The sequence below is a fragment of the Staurois parvus genome, unplaced genomic scaffold (genome assembly GCF_062004578.1).
Source record: "Staurois parvus isolate SC_StPar_1 unplaced genomic scaffold, SC_StPar_1.0 ptg001708l, whole genome shotgun sequence".
Taxonomy (NCBI): Eukaryota; Metazoa; Chordata; class Amphibia; order Anura; family Ranidae; genus Staurois; species Staurois parvus.
In genome coordinates this window covers 89,156-106,361 of record NW_028319504.1, presented here as the reverse complement: position 1 = coordinate 106,361, position 17,206 = coordinate 89,156, and the positions used below count along the sequence as shown (strand labels likewise).

Genomic DNA, 17,206 nt, shown 5'->3' with positions numbered 1-17,206 from the left:
GGGGTCTCAATCGGATTACCATTAAAAATGCATATCCAATTCCTTTGATTTCTGAGTTGTTCGACCGCCTTAAGGGCGCAACAGTCTTTACCAAACTCGACCTTAGGGCGGCATACAACCTCGTACGGATCAGACAGGGGGATGAGTGGAAGACCGCGTTTAACACCAGAACCGGGCACTACGAATACCTGGTGATGCCCTTCGGATTGTGTAACGCGCCCGCGGTTTTTCAGGAATTCATAAACGATGTCCTTCGTGATTTGTTGCAGCAGTGCGTTGTGGTTTACCTGGATGACATCTTGGTTTACTCTGCCTCCATGGAGTCCCATCTCCAGGATGTCAAGCGGGTGCTGCAACGATTGCGTGAGAACGGACTCTTTTGTAAACTCGAAGTGCGAGTTCCATCGATCCCAAGTTGCCTTTTTGGGCTACAGTTGCAAGAAAAAGTATGTGAACCCCTTGGGATTACGTGGAGTTTTGCATGAATTTGGCATAAAATGTGCTCTGAACGTCATCTAAGTCACAACAATAGAAGAACACAGTCTGCTGAACATAATACTACACAAACATTAGATGTTGCCATGGTTTAATTGCACATAACATGTAAACATTCACAGTGCAGGGAGGAAAAAGTATGTGAACCTTTGGACTTAATAACTGGTTGACCCTCCTTTGGCAGCAATAACCTCAACCAAACATTTCCTGTAGTTGCAGATCAGACCTGCACAACGATCTGGAGTCATTTTGGACCATTCCTCTTCACAAAACTGTTTCAGTGTAGCAATATTCTTGGGATGTCTGGTGTGAATCGTTCTCTTAAGGTCATGCCACACAATTTCAATCGGGTTGAGGTCAGGACTCTGACTGGGTCACTCCAGAAGGTGTATTCTGTGCTGTTGCAGCCATTGTTTTGTTGAATTACTTGTATGCTTTGGGTCATTGTCCTGTTGCATCACCCATCCTCTGCGGAGCTTCAGTTGGCGGACAGATGGTCGTACGTTTTCCTGCAAAATGTCTTGATAAACTCAGGAATTCGTTTTCCCATCAATGACAACAATCCGTCCAGGCCCTGAGGCAACAAAGCAGCCCCAAACCATGATGCTCCCTCCGCCATGTTTCACAGTGGGGATGAGGTTTTGATGTTGGTGTGCTGTGCCTTTTTTTCTCCACACATAGTGTTTGTGTGTTCTTCCCAAACAACTCAATCTTGGTTTCATCTGTCCACAGTATATTCTGCCAGTAGTGCTGTGGAACATCCAGGTACTCTTTTGCAAACTTCAAACGTGCTGCAATATTCTTTTTGGACAGCAATGGCTTCCTCCGTGGTGTCCTCTCATGTACTCCATTCTTGTTTCATGTTTTCCTTATTGTAGATGTGTCAACACAAATGTTAGCATGTGCCAGAGATTTCTGTAGGTCTTTAGCTGACACTCTGGGATTCTTCTTTACCTCATGCAGCATTCTGCGCTGTGCTCTTGCAGTCATTTTACAGGACGACCACACCTAGGGAGAGTAGCAACAGTGCTAAACTTTCTCCATTTTAGACAGTCTGTCTTACCGTGGACACATGAACATCAAGGCTCAAGGAGATACTTTTGTAACCCTTTCCAGCTTCATGCAAGTCAACAATTCTTGATCGTAGGTCTTCTGAGAGCTCTTTTCAGCGAGGCATGGTTCACATCAGACAGTGCTTCTTGAAACCAGTAAACCCAAAACAGGTGTGTGTTTTTTAAGGGCAGGACAGCTGTCAGCAACACATCCAATATCATCACACTGATTGGAGTCAAGGTTGGCTCACTCCTGGCTCCAATTAGCTCTGGGAGAAGTCATTAAGCTAGGGCCTCACATACTTTTTCCTCCCTGCACTGTGAATGTTTACATGTTATGTGCAATTAAACCATGGCAACATCTAATGTTTGTGTAGTATTATGTTCAGCAGACTGTGTTCTTCTATTGTTGTGACTTAGATGACGTTTAGAGCACATTTTATGCTCAATTCATGCAAAACTCCACGTAATCCTAAGGGGTTCACATACTTTTTCTTGCAACTGTACATAATTTCCGCGGAGGGATTTTCCATGGACCCTCAGAAGGTTGGGGCGGTTCTGCAGTGGCCTCGTCCCAATGGTCTTTGGCCCATTCAGCGCTTTCTGGGTTTTGCCAACTACTATCGGAAGTTCATCAGGAACTTCTCCACATTGGCAAAGCCTCTCTCTAACCTAACCAAGAAGGGGAGTAACCCTCACGAGTGGCCATCCGAGGCCATCATAGCTTTCGAGGCTCTGAAAGCTGCCTTTGCTTCGGCTCCGATTCTTTCGCATCCCAATCCTGGGTTGCCCTTCGTCCTCGAAGTTGATGCTTCCGAGACGGGAGTAGGGGCTCTCCTGTCTCAGCGTCGGTCGCCCGATGGACCCCTACTTCCCTGCGGGTTCTACTCCAGGAAGCTTTCCTTGGCTGAGTGCAACTACCAGATTGGAGATAGGGAGTTGTTGGCAATCATTCTGGCTCTCAAGGAATGGAGGCACCTGCTCGAGGGTTCCGCGGTTCCGGTCCTCATTCTTACCGATCACAAGAACCTGACCTATCTTTCGGAGGCCAAGAGATTGACACCCCGCCAGGCCAGATGGGCTCTGTTCTTGTCACGCTTCAACTATGTGGTTTCATATTTGCCTGGTTCCAAGAATGTCAGGGCTGATGCGTTATCACGCCAATACTCTGAGTTGTCCAGGGAGGACTCTGAGCCAATCTCACTTATACCTCCAGATCAGATCCTGTCTGCCATTCGCACCAGTCTGACCTCTCCCCTTGGGGAGCAGATTTTGGCGGCTCAAACTGATGCTCCTCCCGGGAAGCCGGAGGGTAGATGTTTTGTACCCGAGGGATTGCGCACCCGCCTGCTGCATACCTACCATAACGCCAAAACTGCCGGGCATCCGGGGAAGAACCAGCTGTGTTGGGTCGTCTCTCGCTTATTCTGGTGGCCAACCCTCCGTGCCGACATTGCCTCTTATGTAGCGGCATGTTCGATCTGTGCCCAGAATAAGTCTCCACGCCATCTCCCTTTGGGTCTTCTGCAACCCATTCCCAATGGGGAGCGTCCTTGGTCACATCTAGGGATGGACTTTATTGTAGACCTCCCGGTGTCTCGGGGTCATACGGTCATCCTCATGATCGTCGATCGGTTTTCCAAGATGTGCCATTGCATTCCACTCAGGAAATTACCAACAGCGCAAGAACTGGCCACGGTCTTTTCCAGGGAGGTTTTTCGCCTGCATGGGTTACCTAAGGTGATTGTCTCAGACCGCGGGAGTCAGTTCGTGTCCAGATTTTGGCGCGCCTTCTGCTCCCAGTTGGGTATTAGTCTCTCCTTTTCTTCAGCCTACCACCCGCAGTCCAATGGGGCTGCGGAGCGTTCCAATCAAGCCTTAGAACAATTCCTTCGGTGTTATATTTCAGACCATCAGGACGATTGGGCCATGGGCAGAGTTTGCCAGGAACTCGGCGGTCAACTCCTCCTCCGGGATGTCTCCCTTCATGGCCAACTATGGGTTCCAACCCGCGGTATTACCTGAGAGGTTCTCACCACAGGACATTCCGGCTGTGGAGAACCATCTTGCTGCCCTGCGTTCTTCATGGGGGCAGATCCAGAGGGCCTTGAGGGACTCAGCTCAGCGCCAGAAGTTCCAGGCTGATCGCAGACGGTTGCCCGCTCCTTCTTACCAGGTCGGCGATCGGGTGTGGTTGTCTACTCGCAACCTCAATCTTCGGGTGCCCACACCCAAACTAGCTCCCCGTTTTGTCGGTCCTTTCCGCATTCTCCGCAAAGTGAATCCGGTGGCCTATGCCCTTGCCCTTCCGTCTGGGATGCGGATCTCCAATATCTTTCATGTTTCCCTGTTGAAACCTCTGATCTGCAATCGTTTCACTACCTCTCTGCCTCGGCCCCGTCCGGTCCGGGTTGACGGTCATGAGGAGTATGAGGTGAGCCGGATCCTGGACTCTCGATTGGTGCGCGGTCGATTACAGTTCCTGGTTCATTGGCGCGGTTATGGTCCCGAGGAGCGTTCCTGGGTTCCTTCCGCGGATGTCCATGCTCCTGCCCTCCTCCGCGCTTTTCATACCCGCTTTCCTCAGAAACCTTTTGTTGAGCCGCGGAGGGGGAGGGGCCCTTGAGGAGGAGGTACTGTCAAGGTCCTACCTTTTCCCTGAGGTTATGTTACTCCATGTGCTGGCGTCCATCTTGGATTCTGCTGTGCATGATGGGAATCCTTTTATGCCTTCAGGTTTCTGTGGTCCATCCCCCAGAGGGGTGTGGCTGATGACATATAAGCCTGTGACCCGCACATGCTCTTTGCACTTGTGTCTTGTGTCTTTGTGTTGCTATTACTCTGTTCTGGCTCTTGTGACTCTCCTGGTATTCTGATTCGGCTTGTGACTTGACTATTCTTTGTATTCTCCTTTGATCTGATCCTCTGTTGCTGAACCCGGCTCGTGACCTGTGATTCTTGTCTGCTGTCCTGTACCGTTTTGTCCTGTTGTTGTTGACCCCGGCTTGTCTGACTACTCTTTTGTCTCTTCCACCAGTTACACGCCATTGGCGGCGGCCATTACCGCAGCTGAGGTGTCTCGGGGGCCGCGACCTGGTTCCTGGCTGCGTCAAGTCCACCCCCACCATCAGGGGCCCTGGTGAAGGGCAGCCTGGGACTTAGACTCCGCGCCCTGAGGGACTTCGGTCTGTGGGTGGTGGTTGTCGTCAGCCAGTGCGTTACATTGTTAGGCCTGCCTGTCCGTTCCTCAGCTCCTGCCCTGACACATGAGAAGTTGTGGTCTGGAATTGACCATGAGGATTCATGGCGTGGCGCTGACCATGAGAAGTTGTGGTCTGGGATTGACCATGAGGATTCATGGCGTGGCACTGACCATGAGAAGTTGTGGTCTGGGATTGACCATGAGGATTCATGGCGTGGCGCTGACCATGAGAAGTTGTGGTCTGGAATTGACCATGAGGATTCATGGCGTGGCGCTGACCATGAGAAGTTGTGGTCTGGAATTGACCATGAGGATTCATGGCGTGGCGCTGACCATGAGAAGTTGTGGTCTGGGATTGACCATGAGGATTCATGGCGTGGCGCTGACCATGAGAAGTTGTGGTCTGGGATTGACCATGAGGGTTCATGGCGTGGCGCTGACCATGAGAAGTTGTGGTCTGGAATTGACCATGAGGATTCATGGCGTGGCACTGACCATGAGAAGTTGTGGTCTGGAATTGACCATGAGGATTCATGGCGTGGCACTGACCATGAGAAGTTGTGGTCTGGAATTGACCATGAGGATTCATGGCGTGGCATACTGTCCCCTATCCTCTTGGCGGACTTTCCAATGCCCTCAAATTTCATGAGTGATTTGGTTTTCCCAAACTAGAATTGTCAGTGTTTCTAGCATGTCTTTTGAAGCCTTCACCACTTCCTCCACATTTGTTGGGAGAGCCTACGCTTTGTTTCCCGTTCACCATGGCAGTCCTCCATTCACTAACTCTTAATGACCAAGAGGATTTGTGGTGCGGCACTAACCAAGAGGATTCGTGGTGCGGCACTGACCAAGAGGATTCGTGGTGCGGCACTGACCAAGAGGATTCGTGGTGCGGCACTGACCAAGAGGATTCGTGGTGCGGCGCTAACCAAGAGGATTCGTGGTGCGGCACTGACCAAGAGGATTCGTGGTGCGGCAATGACCAAGAGGATTTGTGGTGCGGCAATGACCAAGAGGATTCATGGTGTGGCACTGACCAAGAGGATGTGTGGTGTGGCATTGACCAAGAGGATTCATGGTGTGGCTCTGACCATGAGGATTCGTGGTGTGGCACTGACCATGAGGATTCGTGGTGTGGCACTGACCATGAGGATTCGTGGTGTGGCACTGACCATGAGGATTCGTGGTGTGGCACTGACCATATAAAGGGGCAAACATCTGATGGTGAGCATTCATGGTGTGGCATACTGTCTCCTATCCTCCTGAAAGGCTCCCAATTGCCATCAGATTTAATGAGTGATTTGGTTTTAACAAACTGGGATTAGCAGTATTTCCAGTCAGTTTTTTGAAGCCTTCACCACTTCCTCCATTTTGTTGGGAGAGACTATGCTTTCTTTCCTGTCCACACTGGCTGTGGCACTGGCCAAGAGTATTTGTTCTGTGGCACTGACCAAAACGATTTGTGGTGTGGTACTGACCAAGAGGATTCGCGATGTGGCATTGACCATGAGGATTCATGGCGTGACATTGACCATGAGGGTTCATGGTGTGACATTGACCATGAGGATTTGCGATGTGGCATTGACCATGAGGATTCATGGCGTGACATTGACCATCAGGATTTGAGGTGTGACATTGACCAAGAGGATTCGTGGTGTGACATTGACCAAGAGGATTCGTGGTGTGACATTGACCAAGAGGATTCGTGGTGTGACATTGACCAAGAGGATTCGTGGTGTGACATTGACCAAGAGGATTCTTGATGTGACATTGACCAAGAGGATTCGTGGTGTGACATTGACCATCAGGATTTGAGGTGTGACATTGACCATCAGGGTTCGTGGTGTGACATTGACCAAGAGGATTCGTGGTGTGACATTGACCAAGAGGATTCGTGGTGTGACATTGACCAAGAGGATTCGTGGTGTGACATTGACCAAGAGGATTCTTGATGTGACATTGACCAAGAGGATTCGTGGTGTGACATTGACCAAGAGGATTCGTGGTGTGACATTGACCAAGAGGATTCGTGGTGTGACATTGACCAAGAGGATTCGTGGCGTGACATTGACCAAGAGGATTCGTGGTGTGACATTGACCAAGAGGATTCGTGGTGTGACATTGACCATGAGGATTCATGGTGTGGCATACTATCCCCTGTCCTCCTAAAAAGCTCTCCAGTGCCATCAGATTTGATGAGTGAATTGGTTTTCCCAAACTGGGATTAGCAGTGTTTCCAGTCTGTCATTTGAAGCCTTCGCCCCTTCCTCCACTTTGTTGGGAGAGCCATCCCGGCTGTCCTCCTCTCGCTAACTCTCCAAGTGACAACCCCAAGGATAGTGTAAGTAGGACCTTACGTGGGATTCCAGGTGTGCATGTGCTAGAGGGAGTAAAGTGCCAGACGTGACAGAAGTTATGGACCGGGACGGCTCTTACAGAGTTCCAGATTTCCTGGCCATTCCCTGTTATCCTGTTTCAAGAGACTTCAGAATGAAGTTGTCCTCTGGTTGTCCTTTGCTGTCATTTTGGAGTATCCTGAATCCTTATCTCCTCTCCTGTACAGGTTTCTGCAATACAGTCCATAAAAAAGCCATCCTCTCGACTGAGCCTGTGTTGTCGTTGTGATTGAAACTACGTCTGTAATAGGAAGGGGGACCTGGGCATGTTCTCAGCGGCCTCTCCCAGGGGTGAGTGCTGCCCACTTAAGGCATGCTAAAGTAACCTACAGTAAGCACCGACTGAGGGTCTACTTTTGCATGCGTTAATTGCAGTTTTAGGTTTCTAATAAAAGCATGGCAGCTTGATGAATCAGGGTCTAAATCTTTCAATGGCAAGTCAAGCTTCAAGCCCAGTTCATATTGGTATGCCCTACCTCTGGCGGTGCTCATCTCTCCATCCGGCCATGCCAGGCAGTGGAAGGCTGTAGGTGCTATCCCGATCGGACAGCTGACCTCTGTTCCCAAAATCGTGGTCCTTGTATCCGTGACCGACACATCGCGCAGCATACGAGGTCTCAGCCGAATACTGCAAAGACATTTCACAATTACTCCACTTTGTAGAAATACTCGTCTTCATACCTAAAACATAAAATTCATTACGTTCATCAAAAATATTTAAAATATTGCAAGGGGGGCAGACTCCACTGGTTGTGGCCGTAGCAAACTGGGACCCCCAGGAACAGTGCAGGAAGATTTGTTCTGTACATTTGTAAAACAAACAGTTTCAAAGCAGGAGGACTTTGTACAGCAAGTCCACAGCAAAAAAACAAACATCATTTCTGCTAGTCCAAGCCAATAACTAAACCCAGGCAGGTTCCTGGCTCATAGGGTTCCCCCCCCCAGGCCTGGACTAGGACAAACAATAGGCCCGGGCATTTGTGACTGAGCAGCTCCAAGCCCGGGGACCCTTTCCTTGGAGCCTGGTGGCAGATGCCAGGGAGAAAGAGAGAGAGGGGGGGGAGAGGGAGAGAGAGGGGGGGGAGAGGGAGAGAGAGGGGGGGAGAGGGGGGGGGGAGAGGGAGAGAGAGGGGGGGAGAGGGGGAGGGAGAGGGAGAGGGGGGGGAGAGGGGGAGAGAGAGGGGAGAGAGAGAGGGGGGAGAGAAAGAGAGACAGAGGGAGGATGGGGGGAGAGAGGGGGAAGGGGGGAGAGAGAGAGAGAAGGAGAGAGGGGGGGGGAGAGAGAGGGAGAGAGGGGAGAGAGAGGGGGGAGGGGGAAAGGGGGAGAGAGAGAAGGAGAGGGGAGAGAGAGAGAGGGGAGGAGGGGAGAGAGGGAGAGAGAGAAAGGGGGAAGGGGAGAGAGAGAGAGGACGAGAGGGGGGGGGGGAGAGAAAGAGAGACAGAGAGAGGAGGGGGGGAGAGGGATGGAGGGGGGAAGGGGTGAAAGAGAGAGAGAAGGGGAGAGAGAGGGAGATAGAGGAAGATAGAGGGGGAGAGATAGGGAGAGAGGGGGAGAGAGAGGGGGGGAAGGGGAGAGAGAGGGGGGGGGAGAAAGAGTTAGAGATGAGAGAGAGAGAAAGAGTTAGAGATGAGAGAGAGAGAAAGAGAGAGGGGGGGGGAGAGATAGGAGAGAGAGAGGGGAGAGAGAGAGGGGGGGGAGAGAGGGGGGGGAGGGGAGGGAGAGAAAGAGTTAGAGATGAGAGAGAGAGGGGGGGGGGAATAGGAGAGAGAGAGGGGGAGGGGGGAGAGATAGGAGAGAGAGAGAGGGGCGAGAGAGGGGGGGAGAGAGAGGGGGGGGAGAGATCATTGATGAGGATACACACAGGTCAGCTATAATGTTATGACCACTGACAGATAAAGTGAACATTGATTATCTCATTGGAATGGCATCTGCAAGTGGGTGGAAAATGTTAGGCAGCGAGTGAACATGTTGTTCCTGAAGCTGATGTGAGCAAAGCAGAAAAAAAAGAGCATCTCAGGGGCTGTGTAGCCATTGACAGGTCAGGGGGCCCATACTAACCCGTGTCCACAGCCAAAAGTGCCTTCAATGGGTACGTGAGCATCAGAACTGGACCACGTAGCAATGGAAGAAGGTGGCCCGGTCTGAGGAATCAAGTTTTCTATTACATCATGTGGATGGCCGGGTGGGTGTGTGTCACTTACCTGAGGAAGAGATGGCATCAGGATGCAGTATGGGAAGAAAACAAGCCAGTGGAGGCAGCGTGATGCTTTGGGCGATGTTCTGCTGGGAAACCATGGCTCCTGCCATTCATGTGGATGTTACTTGACACATATCACCTACCGAAACATTGTTGGTGACCAAGACCACCCTTTCATGGAAATGATACTCCCTGATGGCAGTGGCCTCTTCCAGCAGGATAATGTGTCCTGCCACACGGCAAATATGGTTTGAGGAGCACAACGAGTCTGCAGTGTTGACTTTGCCTCCAAATTCTCCAGATCTCAGTACATCAAGCATCTGTGGGATGTGCTGGAAAAACAAGTCCGATCCATGGAGGCCCCACCTCCAAACTTACAGGATCTACTACTGATGGCTTGGTGCCAGATACCACAGCATACCTTCAGAGGTCTACTGGGGTCCATATCTCAATGGGTCAGGGCTTTTTTGGTGGCAAAAGGGGGACCTACTCAATATTAGGTGGGTGGTCAAAAAGATCGGTGTATAAAGGAGAGAGAGCCGTGATCATCAGTCAGGTCACAGATATAAAAGCCTGTGGACAACCGAGGTCTGGCTACCAGGTAAGATGTGGCTACCAAACCTCCGGGCTCCAGGACCCAAATCAGAACTTCTTAAGAATTTGAGAAAATAAAAGGTTTCTTCCATATTGGTTATAAACCCTGGAACCCCCTCACCATGTGTAGGTGTGGGACCTGGGGGACGCATGCACACGGTCCACAATCCTGCCAGCCATTCATTAGATAACATGAGCTACATAATCCACAATTGCAGTTGAACAGAACTCCGAGCCTCCACCCAGTTGCAGTTTGAACACCTCAACTGCCACCTTTCAGCACTGAGATCTCACCAATAGAGTCAACAAAAAGTAGAAGAAAGCCTTTAAATTTCTATCATCGACTTAACCCTGAAGTGACAGTTTGGGGTGAAATGTCCCTTTAAACTTTCGGCGGTCCACCCTTTGTACTGGAATATCTGGCTGGTTGATGGATTTTGGATGATTGCACTTTGTCCTCGCGGAGTCTCTCCTGATAGATCTGGCAGATGGACCTAACCTGATGTGTACATTTACTAGTGATTCTGATTGGCCTCGACCTTTAAAACACGTTTGATAGAACTTGCAGAGCATGAAGGGAATTGCACCAATGGTGGCACAGATGGTATAAAGGCCCGGCTGATGACCTGACCCTTCTCTTCAAAATGCAATAAATGTTTTGGCTGGAGTTCTGCTTTATCATTGTAGGTGAAGGAAGTTCCTCCAGAATCCTCTCTGCTTACCGTTTGAAGGCGAGCAAGTTGTCGTCCCGTGTACAGCAGTCATCGGCCCCTGCGGCATAATACTCCCAGGTGGCTTTCGGCAAATGATCTTTGGCGTAGGCTTCGAAGTCCGACAGGCAAATGAGGGGCATTTCGGCATCCCCCAGCCCCGACCTGAGGAGGAGAGACAAGGAAAGGGTCAGAGGAACTACAGAAGGCAATTGCTGTGCCCAGGGGCGGATTGACAACTCATGGGGCCCCCGGGCAATAGGGGATATTGGGGCCCCTCTGTCCTTGCCCAAACTCAAAAAAGTCTATGAAAAAGGTACCAGGGGCATCTCGTGGGGCCCCCTATTGACCCCGGGCCCTCGGGCAGTGCCCGAGTTTCCAAATGGTCAGTCCGCCCCTGGCTGTGCCGTGAGGACAGAAACTGGAGAGAAACCTTACAGGGAGGACAGGCAATGGACAGACACCATGCAAGGAGGACAGACAATAGTTAGGCAATATGCAGGTGTGCCCAGAAGGTGGTTAGAGAACCCATAAATAGTCTGAGGTCTGAGCAGCTGTGTGCAGAGTTCCTGGGTCCAGTCCTGCAGGAGGAGACCCCAGGGGCAGAAGTTTGGGAAAGAGCCACCAGGAAGATACAGAGGTCCCAGCTAGCCTTAGCTGAGGTGGGGCTATTCACAAATTCAAGTCCAGGGATCAAGTTGGGTCTGGAGAGATCCATGAGGAAGTTGGTGGGAAGGAGTCCAGATGTCCTATGGTGGTGTGACTCTACATCTCCCTAATTAGGAAGAGCCTGTTGGATATCGGCAGGAGGCAACCGATGATCCTGTGGACCCCAAATAACCCCGGTGCTTAAGAGTTATTGACTGTGGGCAGCTTTTAAACTCTGGAAGGAGTACAGGTCACCATCAGCTTCGAGATCCTGTGGGACATTCCTTTTTTGTATAGATACAGACAGGAAGTTAAGGAGTCCTCAAGTTGTCCAAGTCTACCAGGTATCTCATACTCCCTCTCCAAGTTCATTGTTCCCAATAAAAATCTAAAAAGGAACCCTAGACTGTTCTTTTGAGCCATTGTAGGGATGCAGAAAATCCTGTATGCCTGGCTGTATGTGCTCTAAGAGGAAAATACGACTAAATTCATCACTGGCACTTACAAGGAAGAGAGACACCATATGGAGAGGAGAGAGACACCTTACAGAGAGGATTGACACCAGGGAGACACCCTGCAGAGAGGACTGACACCAGAGAGACACCATACAGAGAGGATTGACACCAGAGAGACCCCCTGCAGAGAGGACTGACACCAGAGAGACACCATACAGAGAGGATTGACACCAGAGGGACCCCCTGCAGAGAGGATTGACACCAGAGAGACCCCCTGCAGAGAGAGCCGACACTAGAGACACCATACAGAGCAGACTGACACCATAGAGACACCATACAGAAAGGACCGACACCAGAGAGACACCATACAGAGAGGACTGACACCAAAGACACCATACAGAGAGGATTGACACCAGAGAGACACCATACAGAGAGGATCGACACCAGAGAGACCCCCTGCAGAGAGGGCCCACACTAGAGACATACAGAGCAGACTGACACCACGGAGACACCATACAGAAAGGACCGACACCAGAGAGACACCATACAGAAAGGACTGACACCAAAGACACCATACAGAGAGGATTGACACCAGAGAGACACCATACAGAGAGGGCCGACACTAGAGACACCATACAGAGCACACTGACACCACGGAGACACCATACAGAAAGGACCGACACCAGAGATACACCCTACATAGAGGAATGACACCAGAGAGACACAATGCAGAGAAGACTGACACCAGAAAGACACCCTATAGAGAGGACCTACACCAGAGAGACACCATGCAGAGAGGAAAGCCACTGGAAAGACTCTATGCAAGAAGGGCAAACACAGAACAAACACAACACAGGAAGGATAGGCACTGGACAAGCACCATGGAGGGATGACAGACACTATAAAGCAGGGGGTCTCCATACTGTGACCCAAGGGCCAGATGCAGCCCTTTGCTTGCTTTTATGCGTCCCCTGAGGCACTATTCCTTCCAATGGAGAGAACAATGAGACACCACTCCTTCCACTCATACAAATGGGGTGGGGCACTATTCCTTCCACTGACACCAACAATAAGGCATAAATCCTCCCATTGATACCAATGATGGGGCGTTATTCCTTCCACAGACACCAATGATGGTACACTATTCCTTCCACTGACGCCAATGATGGTGCACAATTCCTCCCACTGACACCAATGATGGGGCACCATTCCTCCCACTGACACCAATGATGGGACACTATTCCTCCCACTGACACCAATGATGGGGCACTGTTCATCCCACTGACACCAATGATGGGGCACTATTCCTCCCACTGATACCAATGATGGGGCACTATTCCTTCCACAGACACCAATGATAGGGCACCATTCCTCCCACTGACACCAATGATGATGCACTATTCATCCCACTGACACCAATGATGGGGCACCATTTCTCCCACAGACACCAATGATGGGACACTATTCCCCCCACTGACACCAATGATGGGGCACTATTCCTCCCACTGACACCAATGATGGGACACTATTCCCCCCACTGACACCAATGATGGGGCACTATTTCTCCCACTGACACCAATGATGGGACACTTCCTCCCACTGACACCAATGATAGACCACCATTCCTTCCACTCACACCATCAGGGCACTATTTCTTCCATTGACACCAATGATGGGACACTATTCCTCCCACTGACACCAATGATGGGGCACTATTCCTCCCACTGACACCAATGATGGGACACTATTCCTCCCACTGACACCAATGACGGGGCACCATTTCTCCCACAGACACCAATGATGGGGCACTATTCCTCCCACTGACACCAATGATGGGGCACCATTTCTCCCACAGACACCAATGATGGGGCACTATTCCTCCCACAGACACCAACGATGGGGCACTATTCCTCCCACTGACACCAATGATGGGGCGCTATTCCTCCCACTGACACCAATGATGGGGCACTATTCCTCCCACAGACACCAATGATGGGACACTATTCCTCCCACTGACACCAATGATGGGGCACTATTCCTCCCACTGACACCGATGATGGAACACTATTCCTCCCACTCATACCATCAGGGCACTATTTCTTCCATTGACACCAATGATGGGGCACTATTCCTCCCACTGACACCAATGATAGACCACCATTCCTTCCACTCATACCATCAGGGCACTATTCCTCCCACTGACACCAATGATGGGGCACTATTCCTCCCACTGACACCAATGATGGGGCACTATTCCTCCCACTGACACCAATGATGGGACACTATTCCTCCCACTGACACCAATGATGGGACACTATTCCTCCTCCTACTTACCACAGGTACTATGTAATTGTTTTCCTCCCACTGATGCTGGGGCATTTTCTACTCCATCTGGCCACAATCCATCCCCCCTAAAATCTGAAGAACAGCAAACTGGCCCTTTGTTAAGAAAGTTTGGAGACCCCACTATAAAGGGAGGACAGACAGCATCCAAGGTGGACAAACAGAAAAGACAACATCCAGTGAGGACAGACACCGTAGAGACATCACAGGTAGGTAGGACAGACACCACACAGGTAGGAGAGACACCACACAGGTAGGAGAGACATAATACAGGTGGGACAGACACCACACAGGTGGGACAGACACCATACAGGTGGGACAGACACCACACAGGTAGAAGAGACACCACACAGGTAGGAGAGACATAATACAGGTGGGACAGACACCATACAGGTGGGACAGACACCACACAGGTGGGACAGACACCACACAGGTAGGAGAGACATAATACAGGTGGGACAGACGCCACACAGGTGGGACAGACACCACACAGGTGGGACAGACACCACACAGGTAGGAGAGACATAATACAGGTGGGACAGACGCCACACAGGTGGGACAGACGCCACACAGGTGGGACAGACACCACACAGGTGGGACAGACACCACACAGGTGGGACAGACGCCACACAGGTGGGACAGACACCACACAGGTAGGAGAGACATAATACAGGTGGGACAGACGCCACACAGGTGGGACAGACGCCACACAGGTGGGACAGACATAATGGTAATTGGTGATTGGGTTATGGCAGAGAAGCATTTATTGCCATTTCATAGTTTTCAGGTATCTATTTCCAGACAATTACTCAGATTTGTATTCTTACCTGTACAGGTAAATGTTACTGTCAATCTTTACTGTGCCAGAACAGTGTCCCCTGTGCGGAGGAGCCTGGTGGTGTCCCCTGTGCGGAGTCTGGTGGTGTCCCCTGTGCGGAGCCTGGTGGTGTCCCCTGTGCGGAGGAGCCTGGTGGTGTCCCCTGTGTGGAGGAGTCTGGTGGTGTCCCCTGTGTGGAGGAGCCTGGTGGTTTCCCCTGTGCGGAGGAGCCTGGTGGTGTCCCCTGTGCGGAGGAGCCTGGTGGTGTCCCCTGTGCGGAGGAGCCTGGTGGTGTCCCCTGTGCGGAGTCTGGTGGTGTCCCCTGTGCGGAGGAGCCTGGTGGTGTCCCCTGTGCAGAGGAGCCTGGTAGTATCCCGTGTGGAGAAGCCTGGTGGTGTCCCCTGTGCGGAGGAGCCTGGTGGTGTCCCCTGTGTGGAATCTGGTGGTGTTCCCTGTGTGGAGGAGCCTGGTGTTGTCCCCTGTGTGAAGGAGTCTGGAGGTGTCCCCTGTGTGGAGGAGTCTGGTGGTGTCCCCTGTGTGGAGGAGCTTGGTTTTGTCCCCTGTGTGAAGGAGTCTGGAGGTGTCCCCTGTGTGGAGGAGTCTGGTGGTGTCCCCTGTGTGGAGGAGCCTGGTTTTGTCCCCTGTGTGAAGGAGTCTGGAGGTGTCCCCTGTGTGGAGGAGTCTGGTGGTGTCCCCTGTGCGGAGAAGTCTGGTGGTGTCCCCTGTGTGGAGGAGTCTCTGGGTCCGGCGGTGGCCCTCAGTCCATGGCGGATGGCTCAGTCCCCTGTCCCTCGGTCAGTAGTCACCCCGTGTCCGGCTGTCCAGCACAACTTCTATCTCACCCAAAGCTGCTGATGCAGGATAGTAGGAGGGAAGAGTGACCACCCCCCATCCTCCTCCCCCACATCACAGCAGTGTGTCAGTTACACAACCATCCCAACTGTCACCCTTCTGCTGGTTTACACATTAGACGCCAAATTACATCTCACATCTGCTACATTCCAAAACATTTGAACCCTTTCATGTCTGCAACAAAACACCATCGACCCCTGAATCACTTTTTGACCGTTTTGTGTAGAAAAGTACATTTTATGTGATTTCTTACAGGAGAGACGAGGCTCCCGATTTGGTAGAACGGTGAAGGCGACGACTTTTTTATTACGATGCGACGAATATTAAGATAAAGCCACACGAACCGAATGAGAGGTGAGTTTCAGGGCCTGGAATATCCCTCCTGGAGAAAAGGCTGATAAAGGCTCCCACCAGTGCTGCCCGCGCGGCCTGGAGCCTAGGCACTGGGTCACATGATCTTTTGATGAAGAGATGGAGCAGAGTGCAGATATGTCAGCCCAATGTCATCCCGTAAGACCCATTAGAAAGCTGCCCTGTCTGCTGCCTGAGCTCAGGACTGACAGCGGACACCCTGCCTGAGCGTCTGGAAGAGGACGAGGTTCCGTTCACACCTGAGTGTTTCACGTATGAGTGCAAAGTTGCGCATTTTTGTGCGTATTTCCAAAAATTAAATGTCACGTTTGCAGCGCCATTCATTGTTAATGGCACCCCAAACATGCAAGCCTGGACTGGCCATAGGGCACACCAGCAATTCCGGTAAATGCCCTATGACCAGTCCAGGCTTGCCATGCTTGTGGTGCCAGGAGAGAAATGGGGTGCCAGTTCCTCTATAGGCCGCCCCTCCTATCTCCTGCTGCCCCAGGCTCCTGTATACTCCCCCGACGTCCACTCACCCCTCATCTGCCAGGTTCCCCCCTCTGCTGTGGCGGATTTGTCCGGATAGACCGTCCCCTGAGGCTCTGAGCTGAGAGAGTATCTCTCCCACAGCCCAGAGCCAGTGCCGACAGTCCACCTCCTCCCACCATGGACGGTGGAGAAGAAAGCTGGTTCTGCCCCTCCTCCCGTGTCTGCCACGCCCACTCTCTTTCTTTCTCATCAAAGCCCCCCAATGGGGCTTCTAAAAAATGTAAAATATATGATAAAATATAAAATGGTAAATAATAAAATAAATAAAAACCTGCTGACACTAGGGATGGAGTTCCCAGGGCCACACAGGTCACTCTTCTGAGAGGGCCCATGGCGTTCCACCACTGGGCCCCAAGGAAAGGGTATAATGCAAATTGGAAATAGATGCTCCCGACACAGGGTGGTAACTGCGGGGCCAATTAAAGAGTAACCACAGGACGCTGCCGCCGCCTAAAATACCACAGGACACTGCCGCTGCCCAAGATACCACAGGACGCTGCCACCGCCTAAAATACCACAGGACGCTGCTGCCGTGTAC

General features: G+C 51.4%; 1 protein-coding gene across 4 annotated transcripts in view; it reads right to left on the bottom strand.

Annotated features, from left to right (window-relative positions):
- Window positions 1-17,206, bottom strand: part of LOC149434678 (2-Hydroxyacid oxidase 2-like) — a 112,185-nt gene that overhangs the window by 34,872 nt on the left and 60,107 nt on the right. For 3 of the 4 annotated variants that reach the window (XM_089663526.1, XM_089663525.1, XM_089663527.1), the window contains exons 2-3: window positions 10,660-10,812; window positions 7,622-7,773 (exon numbers count right to left, since the gene is read on the bottom strand). In XM_089663526.1, coding sequence (XP_089519652.1) covers window positions 7,622-7,773; window positions 10,660-10,790 — 283 coding nt within the window. In that variant the 5' untranslated portion in view covers window positions 10,791-10,812. Of the gene's footprint in view, window positions 1-7,621; window positions 7,774-10,659; window positions 10,813-14,920; window positions 15,700-17,206 lie in introns of those variants that run through there. The other variant, XM_089663524.1, reaches the window with a different exon arrangement.